Source organism: Gymnoscopelus braueri (genome assembly GCF_963280865.1).
Source record: "Gymnoscopelus braueri genome assembly, chromosome: 9".
Classification (NCBI taxonomy): domain Eukaryota; kingdom Metazoa; phylum Chordata; class Actinopteri; order Myctophiformes; family Myctophidae; genus Gymnoscopelus; species Gymnoscopelus braueri.
This window is the reverse complement of record NC_137610.1, coordinates 50,905,490-50,926,133: the sequence shown is the minus strand read 5'-3', so window position 1 is coordinate 50,926,133 and position 20,644 is coordinate 50,905,490. Positions and strand designations below refer to the sequence as shown.

The window sequence follows — 20,644 nt, the reverse complement described above, 5'->3', positions numbered from 1 at the left end:
TGACATAACCCTAACCTAACCCTAATCCTAACCCTAAAACCGAAATAAAAAACTAACACAATCCGCCCAATAACCGAAAAAAAAGTGTGCGGGGGGGGGGGGGGGCACATGCACGCGCGCGCGGATTCATCTGTCCCTCATTGGCCCTGTTTGGATCTGGTCACCCTAGAGAGGAGGAGGAGGAGGAGGAGGGAGGAGACTCCACTCACATGCAGCTCACTGATGAAGAGGAGGAGAGTCTGTGTAGGGTGTGGGTCATGGCTATGAACCAGGTGGGTGTTGAGTATGTTGTGGGTGCAACTGTAAATGGCAGCTTTTGATGTTACTTTAAGTAAGTTAAACAGATCAGGAAGATGCAGTGACACTGCAATGTCAGGAATCAAACTTCATACTTTATTGTAGATCTCATCACAGCTGGTGTCTCTCTCCAGTAGTGGTGGGATACTATATACAATACACTGTGTCCTAACCTAACCTTCATTATGAACAGCTCTACTAATGGTATCTATAATACTATATACAATACACTGTGTTCTAAACAGTATATTAAAAGATTTGCAAAAATGTTCAAGATTTTTCAAAAATAGCAGATCTACAAGCTCATAGCGCGATGAGCTTGTATATCTGCAACAAAAGGTTGTGCAAATCTTTGAATATATATTTTTTACATTTTGAGATGGGGGTCCGTGGCTAAATACTTATCATTTTGGGGCTCTTTGACATGAAAAGGTTTGAGAACCACTGATTATGTTTTATTCTTATTTTACTTTTAATTTAAAATGTATTCTCTAATATTGTGTTTATTTCACTAATATTGACCAGGCTGTATTGCATTTTATGATTTGTACTCAAAATGATTGATTCAAAATGTACTTGAGTAAAAGTACAAAAGTATCGGCATCAAAATATACTTAAAGTACCAAAGTACTCATTGTGCAGAATGTCCCATTTCACAAAGTTCAACATGTATTATAAATATTTTGAAAATAGCAGATTTACAAGTCGCAATGCAACGCATTGTGAGCTCGTAGTTGTTGTAATAATAATCAAAATCTATGAAGTAACTAGTAACTAAAGTTTTCAAATAATTGTAGTGGAGTAAAAGTACAATATTTTCCTCTGAGATGTAGTGGAGTAGAAGTAAAAGTATTGAAAATTGTAAATACTGAAGAAAGTAGAACATACCTCATAGTTTGACTTAAGTACTGTACTTGAGTAAATGTACTTAGCTACTTTACACCTCTGTTAGGACTCCTCCCATCCCCCCTAGTTTAATTATCTCTATAAACCACATCAATAAAATGATTAAATCACATCTTGTAACAGCATCATAACAGAGTGGAACCGTAACCATCTTAAATGGGTGAAGTCGTCCTTTAAGTATTTTTAAAAGTACTTTTGAATACTTAGGTTTTTGTGCACTCCGATACTTCACCTCAAGTATTAATTTGACAGAGTAACTTTTACTATTAATATTTGTCCAGCAGTAGTTATACTCTGACTCAACTACTGGGGTTGATTGAGTACTTTTACTTGTAATAACTCTTCTAGTTTATGATCTGCTGAATGCTGACTGTTACAAACCAGTCTGACTCACTTTACTCTCATCATCTTTAATAAGATCAAATACATCAACAGACGTCATCACTGTCACATAGAAACTATAGAATTCAAACCTGATCCATACATGACAAACACTACAATATAAAACATGTTATCAGTAATAATCATATCAAACATGTCACCATTATACCAATAGAATTACATGTCTATCTGTCTATAATACCAAAGTCATTTGAAACTGAATGATACATGAATGAAATAATCACTGCAGTCAATTTATAATAATAATTAATGACCTGCCATAAAATATTAGCCCTTAACACATTGAATGCCAATCGCGTAGATCTACGCGAACCTATTTAAAGCCGCAGCGTGCCAGTCGCGTAGATCTACGCGAACCGCCGATTCCCATGTTAATCGCCCAAGGTGCACTTTCCGAATTTTTTTTATCCATTTCCGTTTCCGGTTTTCGGTCGGAAACGGAATTATTCGGGTTCCGGTTTTTTCGATCGTATCCGCTTCCTGTCTGGGATCCTGTTTAAAACTCGATTTTCTCGGTTTGTTGTTTTTCTCCTCGCTGATCACTGTTTAGCGTGTATCGGCTGTAGCTTCAAGATGGCGGCTCGCATTTGGAAACTGTTTTCGCTGGACGTTTCTCACGGATCCGCTGTGTGTTTAGAACCAAATGAACGCGCACTTTTAACTTATTTAGCGAGGTCTGTGGCGACATGATAAAAACAAAAAAACAACAATAAAACGCTGGCACTGGTGAGTACATTATGAGATTAAACTCTGGCATGGAATGTGTTGTCAATACCAGATCAATATATTCTGTAGGTTTCTTATTGGACGCCAGACGTTCTAACTGTGGTTTTCCAGAGTGACACAGATCTTCCCTGGTAACATCTTCAGAGACGGACCATCATCATCAAGAGTACACATGTATGGAAACAGTGTGTCAGTGAAAGTATGTGTGAAGGTGTGTAGGTGTGTGTTAGAATCAGGATCAGAGATGGACAGCTGTCCTCTGTCCCAGTCCAGCTGGACTCTTCTGAGTTTCTGATTTACTGAGAGAACAGTACACTCATCATCATCATCATTAGGCCCTGATGAGGAGACTGCTGTGTATCCACCCTCAAACCATTATCCACTCCCTGTGTATCCCTTCCTCTGGAAAGACTCCACACACACACCTACAGCCCATAATGTATTGCCTCCTACCTCAACATCCCAGCTGTGAGACCCTGAGTTAAAGCCCTCAGAACCCAGGACTTGGACAAAGCGGTCAAACCTCTCTGGGTTGTCAGGAAGCTGCTGATCCTCTTCTACCCATCTCACACTGGTCAGATCATCAGACATTATGAGATATGGATGAGCAGTGTTGGGGTCCAGGATGACAGGAGTGTAGGAGACAATGTCCTTCATCTTGTCCCAGACGGTCAGGTTCTTCAGGTGTTTGGCCTCGTCTATCAGCGCTCCTGAGACCGGCAGTGGGTCCTGCAGGGTGAGCTGGACTCCCTCCATCGTGGTCTTGTAGTTCTGCAGGAATGAGACGTGGTCATCGGATCTCAGCTGGTCCTCAGCAGCTTGGATTGCATTGGACAGGGTTTCCATTTCTCTGCTCAGACCCTCAATCCTCTCCTTCATCTCCTGACTCTTCTGAGCCTCTTCCTCCCGCAGAGCGGCGATCCTGGCCTCCGCTTCCTCCTGTAGGAACCGGCGAAGATTCTGAAACTGTTCCTTAATCTGCGTCTCTGTGTTCCTGGCCTGAACCATGATGTGATTTTCTGTTTTTTGTTTGTTTCGTAATCTGTTTTAATTCTATCAAAGACCTTCAGTTTCTCCTTTAAAGGCTCTAGTGATTCCTGGACCTTCTGTTTGCAAAGTCCCAAGGCTTCGCCCACGGGTAAGAACTTGTGTCCGTCGTGTTTTTTTGAATCGCGACACACGAGACACACCGGCTGTTGGTCTTCCAGACAGAAGAGCTTGAGCTTCTCACCGCGTGCGGTGCAGAGGACCTCAGAGCTCACCGACGAGGCCATTTTGTCTGCCGGTCACACACCTGATCTGGAATGTTCTCTGAGGCTGTTATGAGCCAGAGTAATACTAGAAGACAAAACAACAACAACAATAACATCATGAGTATCAATAGTATTAGTAGTTATAGTCATAGAGTTAAAAAATAATAGAGAGGGCACCCGAAATCCCCTCCCATCCACTTGCATTGAGTTGCTCACCCAGCGCATGAAGCGAATTCACCCCTTCTTCCGGGTTGGAAAGTGTGATGGGCGTAGCCTATTTGGGGCCACTGTGATACGTTCTGCGTCACAGAAGTAACGTGTTTTACATACGCAAAACTTGTGCGCAAGCTCGTGAGTCGAGCCCATTGGTCGAAACCGTTTTCGCTCGTACATTGTGCAGTGGCCCCGTCCGTTTAAGCTGCAGTACCTAAGCTTGTATGTCTGCCATTTCCACAACTTTTGTGCAACACTTTGTGCAACAATAATTATGGCATTAATTTACGAGTGAGCGAGCCCGCAGGCGTGTTTTGTACCGACATGGGACACGATCGTAAATCTTGTCGCGTTCCTCGTCATTAAAAGTTTGGGAACCAAACCGCTGCCTTAAGCCGTAGATGTGTCAGCTATAGCGTCACAGCTGCTGCAGGGGCGGCAGCGCACGTGAGGGTTTGTATTCCCAGGGACCAGTGGTGGAAAAAGTACTCAAAATGTTTTACTTAAGTAAAAGTATCGATACTGCAATGTAGAAGTACTCTGTTACAAGTAAAATGTCCGGAATTCAAAATTTACTTGAGTAAAAGTACAAAGGTATTGGTATCAAAATGTACTTAAAGTACCAAAAGTAAAAGTACTACAACGTTTGAAAATAGCCGATCTACAAGCTCACAACGCGTCGCGATGCGACGCGTTGTGAGCTTGTAGATCGGCTATTTTCAAACAGCCTAGGTATAAAATATGGCTGAAGAGGCTAATGCATGTTTCATAATGTAATAAATTATATCTGAAAAGCAACTAGTAACTAAAGTTTTCAAATAATTGTAGTGGAGTAAAACTACAATATTTGCCAATGTAGTGGAGTAGAAGTACTGACAATTGGAAATACTCCAGTGAAGTAAAAGTACCTCAAAATTAAATGTACTTAGTTACTTTACACCTTTACACCACAGCCAGAGACTGAAAGTAAAGTAAGAGAGTTCAAACCTGAACGCATTCTGTAGGCACTCAGACACAGCTAACCACACAAACCCCTGGACCACGGACCCCCCCCCCACACCTCTCCCCCCAAACTGTCACTTTTCAATCGTACCATCATCCGGACGAATCATACAGAACTTTGAAATGGCAAAAAGTTTGGTTTCAGTGGGAGTTTTGTCCCTTCAGCCATTGCTGCACCAAACGTACTGCCTCACTGATATCCATTTCATACAGTCTATATATGGCTAATCTCTCAAGAACAGATTCTGCTCTGCGTTTGAATCTGTCGGGAGGGTTCGTCATATCGCGTACGCACTGGCCTACAAGTGGGCGTGCCTTCAGATCAGGAAGCAGGCCGCGCTTTACCCAATCAAATGTAGTGGGCGGGATTTACGTGTCTGCCGATCCTTCCCCTCTAGAAACAAACCGAAACTCATTTAACAATAGCGTCCTCGGAGCAGACAAAACCACGGAAAGATATTCACACTTTAACTTGCTCTTTCATCATAGAAACAAGTTGGCTTATAACCAAAACAATCCATGTTCTCTGGGAGTAGTGGTGTTAGTGTTCCGTGTAGAAATATTGTTAGTGGGAATGAAAACATAGTCGCACCACCGGAAGTGAAAGGCTGAAGGCAGACCAAAACCCCGGTTTCCTTGCGTACGTGTGCTACGTCGACTTCCTCCCAGAGCTAAGTGAGATAGTAAAAAACAGCAGAGGGCGCTGTTTTTCCTTTTCATTTGGCGATGGGTTCCCAGATTGATATATGGCTGATATGTTGGGTTGTGTATCCTGGGGACGTCATGTGTTGTGTTGTGTTGTGTTGTGTTGTGTTGTGTTGTGTCTTTCTGTTGAACAAGAGGGATATCCCTATGGGACAAAAACAGACTGATTTTGATTCAGCAGACATGTAGCGATGTATCGTAAAACTTCAAACTGGTGACAATATAAATCGATTTAATTAAAAAATGTATCGCGACGCTAACAGCAGAGGGCGCGTAAAAGAATAGAATAAAATACATCATCTTTGTAAGAGAATTGATTAAAGAAAAGGGGGTTTCAGTCATTTGCTACTGTATTGAAAAGAGGAGTATTGTAAAAAAATTAAAATAATACTGGATTTGTGTAAGAGAACATTTTTAAATCAGTCATTTGTTTGGAAACAAAGTTTTTGTTTAAAAAAAACTATCATCGTGATTCAAATCATATCATGAGTTGAATGAATCGTTGCATGCCTATGATTCAGTGCTAAATGTCTTATACACACACTGCCAGTAAGACAAGGAAGTCCATTCCTGCGTTCGCGTTTCTCACATATCATATAATATTTCGTATGAATAAATATTGACTCACCATCATCATGTGTAATATAATAAAGCAGTGAATAAACCGCATGACCTCACGTACAGTATGTCATGCCTTGTATTATAACTGTGCGTTATGTAAGACTGTGAATGAGTTCAGCATGGTGGTGGTGCTGTGTTCTTTATGTACACAGAGAAAAGATTGCTTTACAAACATGTACATAATAAATATGTTTAATGCTTAACGAGGCTGTCCAGCCTAACGATAAGCATCCACTGTGACTCTAATGACTTCCTGAAGCAAAGCAATACAGCCGAGAGCAATAAACAATATTATAGTGCCTGGAAGCCTGGATGGAAGCCGAAGAGCTAAACGTCTCACAATCCAATCCATGCAATCCCGGAACGCATACCGTGTCCTTTTAGATTTGAGCTACAACCATTATTTTATACGTTGGCTATTCAAAAATAGCAGCTATACAAGCTCGTAGCGCGGCACCGAGCGCCACGCTACGAGCTTGTAGATCTGCTATTTTCTAAAAAGGTCTTGAACATTTGTGCAAATTTTTTGAATACCTGTATTATTTTTTTCAAACATCATGTTTAAATCAAATCTTTGCTTCTGGGGGTCCCTGGGACGACATATTTTGAGATGGGGGGGGGGGGGGGGGTCCGCGGCCAAATACATATCATTTTGGGGGTCCTTGACATTTTGAGCACCACTGATTAGCAACGTACGCTTTTCATAAAACAGTTTGTATGACATTTGTAGAATCCCCCAGAAGCAAAGATTTGAGTTACAGGGTCCCCACACATTTTTAGCAATGAATTTCCAAAACTTTTCCAGAATATTTAGCCCAATTTCCAGGCCTATAAAACAATCATTCAGCGCAATAATGTGTTTCTTACTCTTATTTACAATGCCCAAAGATAGGCAGTGTAGCAAAAATAAAGCATAGAATATAAAATAGTACAATTTCATTCAACATTTCGTGCAAAATTAGGGCATAGTGACCCTGCGAGCGAAAATAGGAGGGGTGGACGACGTCGTTGCACGGTCACTGTAGGTCGCTCACTGTAGGTCAGGACGGTCTCATTCAAAAACATGTATTTTAATGAGATTTCATCGCCCGCTCGCTTCGCGTCACGTCGCATCGCTGGCAGTGCGGATGGGGTGTTACACAGCCAGTTCGGCGAAAAACTACTTATGTTACATATTTTGTATAATGTTATACATGTTTATGAAAATGTTTTGTATTAAAAAAAATCAATAGCCAAAAACAATGCATAGCCAAATATTTTTTCCAGGACCCTTGATAAATTCCAGGACCTTTGATCAATTCCAAACCTTTTCCAGTACTGGATTTTTTTAGTTTTTATTTCAAAATATTTCCAGGAATTTCATGACCGTGGGGACCCTGGAGTTACAAACGTTCGTGATTTTTTCAAAAAAATAGCAGATCTACAAGCTCATAGCGCGGCACTCGGTGCCGTGCTATGAGCTTGTAGATCTGCTATTTTTTTTAATAGCCAAATAAATCTAAAAATGACCCGGATGCTTTGCTGCTCTTTTAATGGATTAAATGTAAAACCATTACAACTGCTTCTGTTACAACTCCCATTTGTCACCACGTCACCGAGCATATCGTCCTCGTCTCTCGCTGAGGAAGATTGGACTGTCTTCTAGAGACACAGAGAGACACCGTTTCTGTCTTGGACATTAACTATTTTTTTGTAATTTTTCATTCAAATAAATTCTCTGATTGCGGTTTTAAACACATACGACAGTTGTACCAGCAGAGAGCAGCAAATCGACACATTGAGCACCTCGCTGACTCGCTCGCCCCCTCCCAAACAGGCTCACGTCACATCCGGGTCATAAACCGGATGTGACATTTTCGACAATCCCTGATCGGCCTTAAAACGATGTGATACACGACTACGATGACTGTTTGTCACCCAGACTATAGAAAATAGAAGTGGAGCTCTGCGTTCGTTTTTTTATACCGTGTGAAAAACAGTGACTTTCCCTATTCTGGCCGAAAATGACCGCGAAAAAAAAAAAAAGAGAACCGGAAACGGAATCTGCGTCATGAAACCGGAACCCAGTGAGTCTGAAGGAATCAGAAAGTGAAAGTGATCATGAAAAATAAACAGAATAGCGCGACCACAGTAAAAAGTAAAAACTCTGGATTTCTCGTTCTGGCACTGAGGGTATTCAGAGAAAACTCGGGATAACTCTGGGCATGGCACTGAGAGAGTTAAGACATGGTGTCCACATTTTGGGTATGTCATAATAGGCAGAAAAAGTTCCAAAAGTTTGTCAATCCTATATTAAAATTGCCATCTTGTATAACTACAAATGTAGGAGAGCTTTCTAGTCTCCACGTTGTCTTACATTGCAGGGTGAAACAGCTCTTAACCCATTCAATCCTGGAACAGCATCTGTGGCATTTTAGAAATAGCAGATATACAAGCTCGTAGCGCGGCACCGAGCGCCACGCTATGAGCTTGTAGATCTGCTATTTTTGAATAGCCAAAAAGTATAAAATAAAGGTTATAGATAAAAAAAATCTAAAATGACACAGTAATACTGTGTCATTTTTGATTTTGAGCAGGCCTGGTGTTTCGGGCATCAACTCGCGAGATGAGAAACGGTAGAAACTAAGCAAAATAAAAAATTTTTTTCCATATTAACACAGTTCGAATGTCGAGCAAGCTTTCAATCCCAACAGATATCCGTTTTAACGTCATTAAATGGTTAAATTTGTATAGTAAAGTAGGCTCCTATTCTGCTAGTCTGTGTGCCTGTTTGTGAGTCCTGTGGGCGGAGAGTTTGGTAGAGAGTTGCTAACCCGAGAGGTTTCGATTGGTCATAGCTAGGCATTGTACTCCGGTTACAAGCCTAATCCCCGCCCATCAGTTTCGCTCCTCTCTGTGGTGGTGTAAAGTTACTAAGTACATTTACTCAAGTACTGTACTTAAGTACAATTTTGAGGTATTTTACTTTACTGGAGTAATATCCACTGGGTGAATATTCAACCTGAGGCTGAAACTAACTTCACCACGGTGGACCCTAGTCCAGAGCGTTAGTGAGTTCCCTCTAACGCCCTGGAAGACTCAAGAGTAGTGAAAATAAACAAAACCATTTCGCTACTCACTGAAACAAAGGCTGTTTTGTGTTGTTGAAAGTCTATTCTCGGAGGTGGGAAGCCTCTCAGCACCCCAGCTACTCTGTAAAATACACTTTTTGGGCAGAAAATGTCCGCAAGACGGAAATTATTTTTATTTACTCCACAGTGCCCTCTACAGATTTGGTTAATGGTAAGTTCAAATTGTCCAGATCTGTAGAGGGCGCAGTGGAGTAAATAAAAATAATCTCACTTTTTCGGGACAGAATCTAGTTGTATAAACAATATAAGATTGTAGCGAACACAGCAGCTAGGTGAGGTCAGCCCCAGCTAAACAACAGGCCGCTCGACGTTCGTATGGAAGTATTTCACTGAAGATGTGGCCAAAACAACAGTGGAGTAACGAGGCTAGGAGCTTTAGCATTGTTAGCTCGTCGCCAAGCGTCATGGCAGAACGTACACCTGGTGTTTGCATTTCTCCATTTACAACTCGTACATCTACATAAACGTTCAGATTTCAAATATAAAGTTCTTATCTTATCTCATGACCACGGGTGTTATAATTATGTACGGGCCCTCATAAGTACCCGTATCTTCCGTATTGTTAAATAAAAAGCATTTTGATCCGATTGATGGCCATCTCCGTTTTTTTTTTCAACTACGCGGCCGTATCGGTTGGGGGGGGTATTGCACTCCTGATACCTTATAACTCTATGAGAAGATGGCCGCCGATCGGATTAAATGCTTTTTATTGAACAATATGGAAGATACGGGTACTTAGACCCACCCGAAGTGAATGGTAACATCCGTTGTCATGAGGTAAGGACTTTATATTTGAAATCTGAACGTTTCTGTAGATGTACGGGTTGTAAATGGAGAGTGCAAACACCAGGTTGGAGTTAATCCAGGACCTAGCTTGTGCGTGTCTTTATCATTAGTAGGTAAACCTCGACTATAGTCGACTACCAGTGGGTCAAATTTAGTGGTGGAAGAAGCACTTGGTGGTAGCAACACCACAATATAGAAAGTAAAAGGCCTGTGCTCAAAATGTTACGTTCAAGCAAAGTAAAAGTACAAAAGTATTGGCATCGAAATATACTTAAAGTACCTAAAGTAAAAGTACTCAAATGTTTGAAAATAGCTGATCTACAAGCTCACAACACGTTGCAATGCGCATTGTGAGCTTGTAGAGCGGCTATTTTCAAATAGCCTATGTATAAAATACCTAAAAAAATGTACTTAAGTACAGTACTTGAGTAAATGTACTTAGTTGCTTTCCACAGTAAAAATCCGAAAATGGGGGAGTGGTTAGAGGAGTGGCTAGGTTGAATAAATTACCCATTGTTCACGCCCATTACCTGGAGCTGAGAGGTGCTAGAAAGTGGAAATTCTTTACAAGGGATTATCTCAGTTTAGACTATTAAAGATGACAAGATTCAAATGATCACATCTTCTTCAAATGTGTTCCAATTTCAATGAATGATACATCATATGAAAGCTTATATTCTGTACTTCAACAATCTGTAATAAAATGAAAAATGAAAAATGCCCCCTTGCTGCCTAAAGCACTGTACCCGCTCACGTATATGCGACCGCGGTTTGAATGGGTTAAAGGTTTCATGACATTCAGTTTTACAACACATTAAAAGCCTTCGTCATGGTCCTTCAAACGTGTATAAAAAGTTTTAACTGAAAATTCCACTCTAGTGAGCCATTGCAGGTGTTTTTCTCTCACATTTCTAAAGCCTTTTGAACTGCAATGAAAAAAGAAATCTTTGCCTGCAGGTGTCACTGTTGAGGGATTTTGCCTGTCAATCATCACCTCTGCTCTGCCCCCCCCCCTACCCCGAAAGGAAAGGATAGGGGAGGGGAGGGGCGAGCGGGAGAGTGGGCGGGATTAATGGCCTGTGACTTCACTATCCAAGGGCCAATCTCAGATTACTTTTCAGCCTAATTATTCAGAAAACCCCAGACCACAGAAAATCCACTGAATGTTCAAAGTTCAGTTTTTTGGGGTGTAATTGAGGTCATAAAACCCCCCAAAAAAGTGAAAATGAATGTCATAGAACCTTTACGGTCACTCTTTTAGCCTGTAAGGGTCAATTTGGTTCCATGTGTACACTAGAGTTACAGACCTGTAACCAGGGGTACACATATTGAGAAGCAGTACTCAGCTACAAGCCTGGGATCGGGCCTGATTCACTGCATTCGGCGGATTCGTTTTTCTCACTTCGCTTTCAGTTTCTGGCCAGCCTTCTGTTTGACTCTATTATTTCAGAACGTCAGCGTCTGATTGGATGTTGTTCCAACGAATCAGAGTAGGCTTAGGGTTATCTACGTCATCAGCCAGCGCCACTCACTCTGCGCATTGGTATGACGACGTTACACCGGTGTTTTTGTCCCGCCCCGCACCACAGACCAATCAGAAGCCGCGAGTCGTTTTCACTCGTCGTGTGGCATGTCCCGCCTCCCTTGGAGACAGGAGGCTTTTCCAGACCGAGTAGCGAAGTGAGAAAACGTAGTGAATCAGGCTGGATCCCAGCCATTTATTCACTCTGAAGAACAATTACAGGGTCTCTAGTTTCACTCACTGCACTTTACTGAAATGTACTGTACAATAATGTTCACCATTAAACTGTGTTTCTGTCAAACCCAGTGTGATTCTATCATGTATTACTATTATAGTATGAATAATAATATGGTAAATAATGATGTGTTGTTATAAACTGTCACATTTCATACAGACGGGTCACGCTCAACAAACAATGTTACGTTCTGAATGTCTTTAAACTCCTGTAATGTCTATGTTGAAACCTTGAATGTCCAAAACCATCACAACATGGAGCTCAAATGTGTTGTAAGATTAAGTATATTGTGTTAAACAGGAAGTGACACCTACCTACAATGGCCAGATTGTGTTCAGATCCACACGCGACCTGTGAAGAAGCAGAAAGAGTTTGAGTAGAATGATTAAAACAACGTTGTTAATCAGAGACCAAAGTTATGAAATATGAAATGTAATGATTCATACACATATTTGTTTTTGGGGCGTAAAGCTTCAGTGTAAAAGCTACATTCATACTCTGACCTGTTTAAACACATGCCAACAGCTTCTCTTCATTCAGACCCTGCTGTCCACTTGTTTAAATAATTTAAATGAATCTGAAGCACCTGAGTGTTGCTGTGTGTGCATTTCTGTTCATACAAGACTGTTCATGTGTGCATGAACCAACACACATGCATAGCAGGTAGGGGTGTGTGTGTGTGTGTGTGTGTGTGTGTGTGTGTGTGTGTGTGTGTGTGTGTGTGTGTGTGTGTGTGTGTGTGTGTGTGTGTGTGTGTGTGTGTGTGTGTGTGTGTGTGTGTGTGTGTGAGCATATGTGTGTGTGTGTGTGTGTGTGTGTGTGTGTGTGTGTGTGTGTGTGTGTGCATGCATGCGTGCGTGCGTGCGTGCATGTTGTCCCTGACACAGAGCCAATTGCCTCAATGTGAGCCGAGACTGAGGCAGAGGTAGAAGGTAACAGAGTACATTTACTCAAAGTACTGTACTCTTACACAACCATCTGATTACTTGGAATACCCTAAATCACCATTATTATTCACCTGTTTCCTAGGCTGTGTGTTTTCCACTTCCTGTCGATTTCATTGGATATCATTGGTCATCTGACCAGTTTCATTGGATTTCATTGGATCAAATCGACAGGAAGTGGAAAACACACAGCCTAGGAAACGGGTGAATAGGTTAATCTACCCAGCAGCACATAAAGGTCATCATTTAAATTCAGCCCCTCCTTTACCAGCTGCAACATTCAAGTAATCAACACATTAATGCATTAATACTCATTTCAGACTATTCAAAAATAGCAGATCTGCAAGCTCATACATAGTGCGGCACAGAGTGCCACGCTATGGGCTTGTAGATCTGCTATTTTTGAAAAATCGTGAAAACTTGTGCAAATATTTGAACATATATATTTTTTTTAAGTGAACATTTGTAACTCAAATCTTTGCTTCTGGGGGTCCCTGGAACAGAATATTTTAAGATGGGGGTCCGCGGCTAAATACATATAATTTTGGGGGGACTGAAAAAGTTTGAGAACCACTGATTATAGCAACATTTTTGCTACTGATATAGTGGTGTTCTGTAGGTGGCTGGCTCCCCCTGCTGGACTGAGGCAGCAACTATTTACCACAGAAAAGAAGGCAGCTGTAAAAAACATTTAAAAAAAAACATAAAAAAACACAATTAGTATATCTCTGTCGTCGGGCAGAAACCAACTATGTCCAAAATATTAACTTTTCAGGAAATGCAAAAAATATAAACGTTTTTAGAACAACACAATATTGCGTCATCAAAGTTGGTGACTTTATACATGGTCAGATACTTGAATGTGTCCCTATCGTCACTTTACCCAAATACAGCTCAAGTGGAGTTAGGAGGCCTTTCACCATTAACCCATTAAAAGGTAGGGTAAGTGATATTTTTTGGTTAAAACAAAAAGTATTTTGTTAAAAGGTTAAAATACTATATTCTGATAGTAATCATTGCTATAGAGTGTTTTTTCAGTAACAGATGTCTCCCTGTCTCTCCAGCTCTTTAATAAACAGAAAATACATTTTTCGGTAGGTGTCAAAATATCAGCCAATCAGGAGAAAGTACCCATTTTTAAGCTTAATTTGTATAGTGTTCCAGTTCCAATTTTGCATGCTCATTTCTTAGTGTCATCACTTCCAATTTCACTTGTTTAATCTGTATCCTGATTGAGTTCTCTGTCCTGGTTGGATAAAATTGGAAATGAAACTGAAACTGAAACGAAAATGCATTTTCTGTTTAATAAAGAGGTGGAGAGACAAGGAGACTCCTAATACTGAACAAACACTCTATAGCAATGAGTACTATCAGAATATAGAGCTATTTAACAATTATTTTGACCAACGCAAATCACTTACCCTACCTTTAAGACCTGAGGCGATTCTTAAAAATGTAAAAAAAAAATCAAAAAAATATCTTTTCATGATTTTTCAAAAAATCTATCTATGAGCTTGTAGATCTGCTATTTTTAGATCTTTGGCTATTTTTGAATAGCCAAAGAACTCTAAAGTGACACAAATGCGTTCCAGGTCTTAATGGGTTAACACATCACCCGCCAGGGTATTAAACATCGTTTGTTATCCCCTTTGCCAGCGTAAATACCTTCATCCGATGATATTTGAAACGCCGTGGAGGCGACATTGTGTTTCAACAAAAAAAAAGAAGGCGGAGGGAAGGGGTAGGCGGAGGGATCTGTGTATTCAGACAAACCACAACATTCCAACCGAGATCCGCCATTTTGGGGCTGGGGCTGAAAACAGTGGTTTTCAATGCAAAAAACAAGCAACTGAGTTACAGCTATTTTTTCTGAAAATCCCATCGCCAGGGCGGGTGGAAGTGACGTTTTTTGGAATGATGTCACATCCACATACTTCTTCTCTGATTGACGATGGATCATCCCAGAGCTGTGTTACGGTGCCTAAAACAGCGTGCACAATCTTTTATATATACGTCTAACGGGAAAATACCAAATTGTTGTTAACGCTCCCTCTGGTATTGTGACTGTGGGTGTCGCTAACCTTTTGGAGGTATTTACTCAGATATGCGGGAATAGGGGGCATATCGGGCAAATTTGCATTTACAATTTTGAAGGCCAGTCCCATTTTTTGTTGTTTAACCCTGTCTTCCACCCTGAGCCAGCCTAGGCCGAGGAGTAGCCGAATCAGTTTGTTTTGGGAGGTTTGAAGCTTAGTCTTCAGTGACACTGAGGTGTTGGAGTACCGTCCGGACCGTTTATGGCACTCAATGTGTTAATACTTTTCATTGGTTCAATATTTTATAAAACCCACACACACACACAGACATAAAGGGTATTCAATAGCACTGATTTATGGGGGGGGGTGGGGGTAGCAGCACCCTCTAGCAGCAGTGATATCTTACCTGAGACGCTCCATGAAGCAGTGTAACCTCAGCAGGGTGGCGGACCCCCTGCCCGACCCGCTCTGCTGCCACAACACGTCCAGCCGGCGTCCGTTCGGGGTCTTCACTGGATGGCACCGCTCTGCCCAACTGTCCATAGTCCCCTCTGCCCCACGTCAACACTCTGCCACTCACTGGAACACAACACAAACTGTTCATTATCCTCTCTGCCACTCACTGTAGATTTTAAAGCCAACATTTGTAAAATATGTTGTTCCAGGGACCCCCCAGAAGCAAAGATTTTAGTTAAAAATGCTTTAAATATATATATATATATATATATATTCAAAGATTTGCACAAATCTTTCAAAAATAGCAGATCTACAAGCTCGTACTACGAGCTTGTAGATCTGCTATTTTTGAATAGCCAAGGTATACAATAATGGTTATAGCTCAAACCTAAAATGACACAACTCATTCACTGCCACTGACGTAAAAAACGAATTTTTTTCCAATTACCAAACCTGCCTCTGACGTAAAAAACGTAATTTAGCAAAATATTTTTTTAAAACAAGATCTCAACGTCCTTCATCTCTCGCAGTGACACATTTCAGTGTAGCACACCCGGATACGGAAATACGTCAAATCGAAGATTTTCGGTTCCGTCCGCTTCCTGTTTAGGTCCCCCTCTAAAACGGCCTTTTCTCGGCTTCCGTTTTTCTCCGCCGTGGAATGCTGTTTAGAAACGCTGTTTGGAAACTGCTACTACTGCAAAATGGAATGTCGCCGATTGAAAATGTCTTCTCTGGGCCACTCACACAACTACCCTGTGTGTCTACAAACAGTTGAACACGCGATCATAAGGGATTTAGCGAGGTCTTGTGGCGAGGTGAAAAAAGTAAGTGAGTTTTCCGTTCACATGGCGATACATGGTGTTTTTACACTGGGCTGGAGGAGAAGGACTCCGCCGCGATCGGAATGTTTGTTGTCTGAGTGAAGTGCACGACTCGCCTGTGTGTTTAGAAACGATTGGACACGCGATCATAATGAAAAAAAAAAAAAGTGATTTTTTTAAAGTTATAAAAAACACTAAATCGCTGGCAGTGGGCAAACACAGCCAGAAATAAGTCTGGCAGGGAATGAGTTTAACTAAAATGTTTAGTTTTCATTATTTTGTGAAATTTTAGTCGACTACAATAGCCTTGATTCTCATACATTATGGGGAATGTTTTATGGTTTTACCTGTTTTGGCGACAAGGTGTGTCCAGCCACTCCATACATGGGTGACAGCTTCTCCGCCCATTAAGGAACGTCTGAGCAGGGAGGGTGAAGGTAGGAACGGTTCCGTTGAGGCCAGCTGGCCGTGTTTGTTGCTTCCCCACAGAAACAACTCACCTTGTCCTGCACACAACACAAGACAACACAACACATGATTTGTTTCTCTCGTAGCCAGACAACTATTCCACAATCCCCTAATTCTCAACCTGTGGTACGTGTACCACCGGTGGTACGCGAGGCCCCCTCTGGTGGTACGCAGAGCAATCTCCCCAAAAGAGAAAAAAGTTGGAAACTGAGATATAATAAAATAAAATAAAAGCATATAATAGGCTACTATCGAAATACTTCTATGACTTATTTAACTTTACCATATCATGGAAATAAGATTTAAAAACAAGTTTTGCTTTCCTGTATATTAATACCTTGTCAGTGCCGTGTTTATGTTGGCTTTGTGTCGGCGATGCAGCCGCGATGGTAACCGGAAAACTCGGCCCAAATCACGCTCGCCCGAATTTTTTGGGGTGGATCAGCGGTGCTATTCTTGTATTTGTTTTACTGAGGATAAGGTTTAAAAATACGTTTAGGGTTAGCCATAGTTTTACTGAGGTTACGTTTAGGAATACCAGGTGAATACCGCCGGTTTTGCCCCAGGGCAACTGTGTTTTGGGGGCGAGTGTTTTGGTATTCGCCGCGAACGGATCACACCAAGCTAAACGGTGGCAAAGATTTAAATTTAAGCAATCGTGGCTCAAAACTGGAACTAAGTGTGGATCAAGAGGAGAATATTTTGACCAGCAGCAAGTAGAAACTGAAGTGGTAGATAGATGTCTTGACTTGGGTCACAGAACAGCGCACTTGCTCCAAGAGCGCCAGTGAAATCGCGCCCGGGCCGTTCCCAGACTCCCAGCACCAATCGGTGCCGTTCAAATGGCACAATAACCCAGTTAATATGACGCGGAAACTGGGATTCAACAGAACTGGAGTGGGGCGGAGGAGTAGCCTACAGACAGTGTGGTATGTTAATGAATCTTTCATGCATAAATCCATTTCAAACGGCATCTACAACCAAAACACACGCAGCCTACTGAAAAGAGTTGATTTCTTAATAACGAAACAAACTGAATCAGGCAAAGTCGCGATTAATCTTACAGCTTTACAGCTGCCATCGACATGCCTCACGCATTGCAAAGTCGTGGTAAAAAAGTTTAACTTCTCGTTAGCTGCCTTGGCGCACAGTGTGTGTGTGTGTGTGTGTGTGTGTGTGTGTGTGTGTGTGTGTGTGTGTGTGTGTGTGTGTGTGTGTGTGTGTGTGTGTGTGTGTGTGTGTGTGTGTGTGTGTGTATCTGTCTGTGTCTGTCTGTATCTATATGTCTATAATAAATAAATACAAATCTAAATATATATATTGGCCTACTTTTTACTGTCTATGATATTAGCATTAACCAATCAATGGTTCATTTCTGAAAAAGGAGGTTATTGTAAAAAGATTTACGGGTTCCAACATGTTTGTTTACAATGAAGAGTGGACGGCGCCTGGTGCCTTTTGGACCCGGACGTGACGTCGGACTACAAAATGACGTCGGACTTAAGAACCGAATGGAGTCTGGAACTACACCTCCTAAAAGCCGAAACAGGAAGCTGTCATTGTTTTTTCATTTCCGTTCACGAAAATATATTTAAAAATATCTTGACATTAAATAAATATCCCTGAGGCACCCACAGGACCGGTGCAGAGTAATTAAACTCATCAGCAGTGTCGTCGAGTGATACGATTAGGGGTGTGCCGATATATCGTCCCGCGATATATCGCAATACGTTTTCGTGACGATAATTTTAGATATATATATATATTTTTTTACAATAATAATAATCAGGCATGCAAACAGCCCCGAGGTGAAAAGGGTGACAACATGTTTTTTTGTCGGGTCAGGTGTCACACTATTGCCCTATTTGGATTCAAAACGGCTATTGTAGCTGAAAAGCTACCAGTTCGCATATCTGAATAATGCAAAAACTGAATTATTTGTTTGCGTTTGCTTTTTTTCTCCCCCATATATTTTTCATAATAAAAAAAGTGTGTATCGTATCGTATCGAAATCGTATCGAAGTTGTGAGCCAAATATCGTATCGTATCGTTTGGTGAAATTAGTGTATCCCCCTAGATACGATGCATTCACTCAACAACAATCAGTTTTGGAAATAAATTACAATTTAGGAATTGGGAAGATATAAAAAGGCCTTGCCTTTACACAAATGAGTTATAGATAAGAAACCAAGACAAATAAAAAAAACATCTTATTACCTGTAAGGTAAACACAGTGGGCGGAGCCTGCTGCTACCATGTGTGGTGTCACATGATCCAGACCTGCAACATGGCAGAAGGTCAAGGTTCACATTCATTGAAACATCAAGTTTCGAGTTTTTTTTCCCCACATCTAGTTTTCATTATTTGATTGGTTTTACTCAACTATAATAACCTTGGTCTGTACGCTGTACAAGTAAAACATTTAAATTAAAACAACAGAGCTACAGTGTTATTGTTCTAAATCAGTGGTTCTCAACCAGTGGTCCTTGAGGGGGTTCCAGGTGGTCCCCAGCTAAATGATGGAGAGTTGGTAACCAAATGGACCCTTACAGATCTTTAACTCTTGAGAGCGTAAAATGTAACCAAATGGACCCTTATAGATCTTTAACTCTTGAGAGCGTAAAATGTAACCAAATGGACCCTTATAGATCTTTAACTCTTGAGAGCGTAAAATGTAACCAAATGGACCCTTATAGATCTTTAACTCTTGAGAGCGTAAAATGTAACCAAATGGACCCTTATAGATCTTTAACTCTTGAGAGCGTAAAATGTAACCAAATGGACCCTTATAGATCTTTAACTCTTGAGGGCGTAAAATGTAACCAAATGGACCCTTATTAGATATTTAACTCTTGAGAGTGTAAAATGAAACCTTACGGGTCCATTTGGTTTCATTTTACACTCTCAAGAGTTAAATTATTGTTAAACATCTGCATTACTTAATTAAATAATTGTTATGTTGATCAACGTTTGCCTGTTCTCTCTCCTATGGAACCAACATCAATACAGCATGGATGGAATTGTGGACAAAATCTTATCCAACGACAACAAAATATTCTAAGTCTTGGGTCTGAGAGTCTAAATCTCATCAAACGGTGGTTCTGTGGCTCAAATGGCGAATAAATAATAGACCTTGGCATGAAAAGGGTTGAAAACCACTGATATAAATGATTTAATGAAGTCTGCAGCAGGTGAGAGTCGAGGTGAGGTGTAGTTCTTACCTGGTACCACAGAGGGCAGTGTGGAGCAGAGATGTGCAGGGACAGGAAGTGGACTGAGAGCTCTCTTGGCCTGACTGGAGAGTCCAGTTCCCCACTGGTACACACAACCTGATACTACACACACAATACACACACATGTATACTGGTACACACAACCTGATACTACACACACACACATGTATACTGGTACACACAACCTGAAACTACACACACAATACACACACATGTATACTGGTACACACAACCTGAAACTACACGCACAATACACACATTTATACTGGTACACACAACCTGATACTACACACACAATACACACACATGTATACTGGTACACACAACCTGAAACTACACACACAATACACACACATTTATACTGGTACACACAACCTGACACTACACACACAATACACACACATTTATACTGGTACACACAACCTGAAACTACACACACAATACACACACATGTATACTGGTACACACAACCTGAAACTACACACACAATACACACACATGTATACTGGTACACACAACCTGAAACTACACACACAATACACACACATGTATACTGGTACACACAACCTGATACTACACACACAATACACACACATGTATACTGGTACACACAACCTGATACTACACACACAATACACACACATGTATACTGGTACACACAACCTGATACTACACACACAATACAAACACATGTATACTGGTACACACAACCTGAAACTACACACACAATACACACACATTTATACTGGTACACACAACCTGAAACTACACACACATAAAGCTTACATTGTGATAGTAATCATTGCTATAGAGTGTTTGTTCAGTAACGGTGTTAAATAGCTCTATATTGTGATAGTAATGATAGCTATAGAGTGTTATAATAA

The 20,644-nt window shown here is 41.0% G+C and overlaps 1 protein-coding gene across 2 annotated transcripts in view; it reads right to left on the bottom strand.

The window, feature by feature from the left end:
- LOC308092057 (secretion-regulating guanine nucleotide exchange factor-like) overlaps window positions 1-20,644 on the bottom strand; it is a 58,981-nt gene that overhangs the window by 13,496 nt on the left and 24,841 nt on the right. The window contains exons 6-11 of one of the 2 annotated variants that reach the window (XM_080437851.1): window positions 19,749-19,862; window positions 18,745-18,807; window positions 16,407-16,565; window positions 15,186-15,358; window positions 12,114-12,150; window positions 3,564-3,669 (exon numbers count right to left, since the gene is read on the bottom strand). In XM_080437851.1, coding sequence (XP_080293977.1) covers window positions 3,590-3,669; window positions 12,114-12,150; window positions 15,186-15,358; window positions 16,407-16,565; window positions 18,745-18,807; window positions 19,749-19,862 — 626 coding nt within the window. In that variant the 3' untranslated portion in view covers window positions 3,564-3,589. Of the gene's footprint in view, window positions 1-3,563; window positions 3,670-12,113; window positions 12,151-15,185; window positions 15,359-16,406; window positions 16,566-18,744; window positions 18,808-19,748; window positions 19,863-20,644 lie in introns of those variants that run through there. The other variant, XM_080437850.1, reaches the window with a different exon arrangement.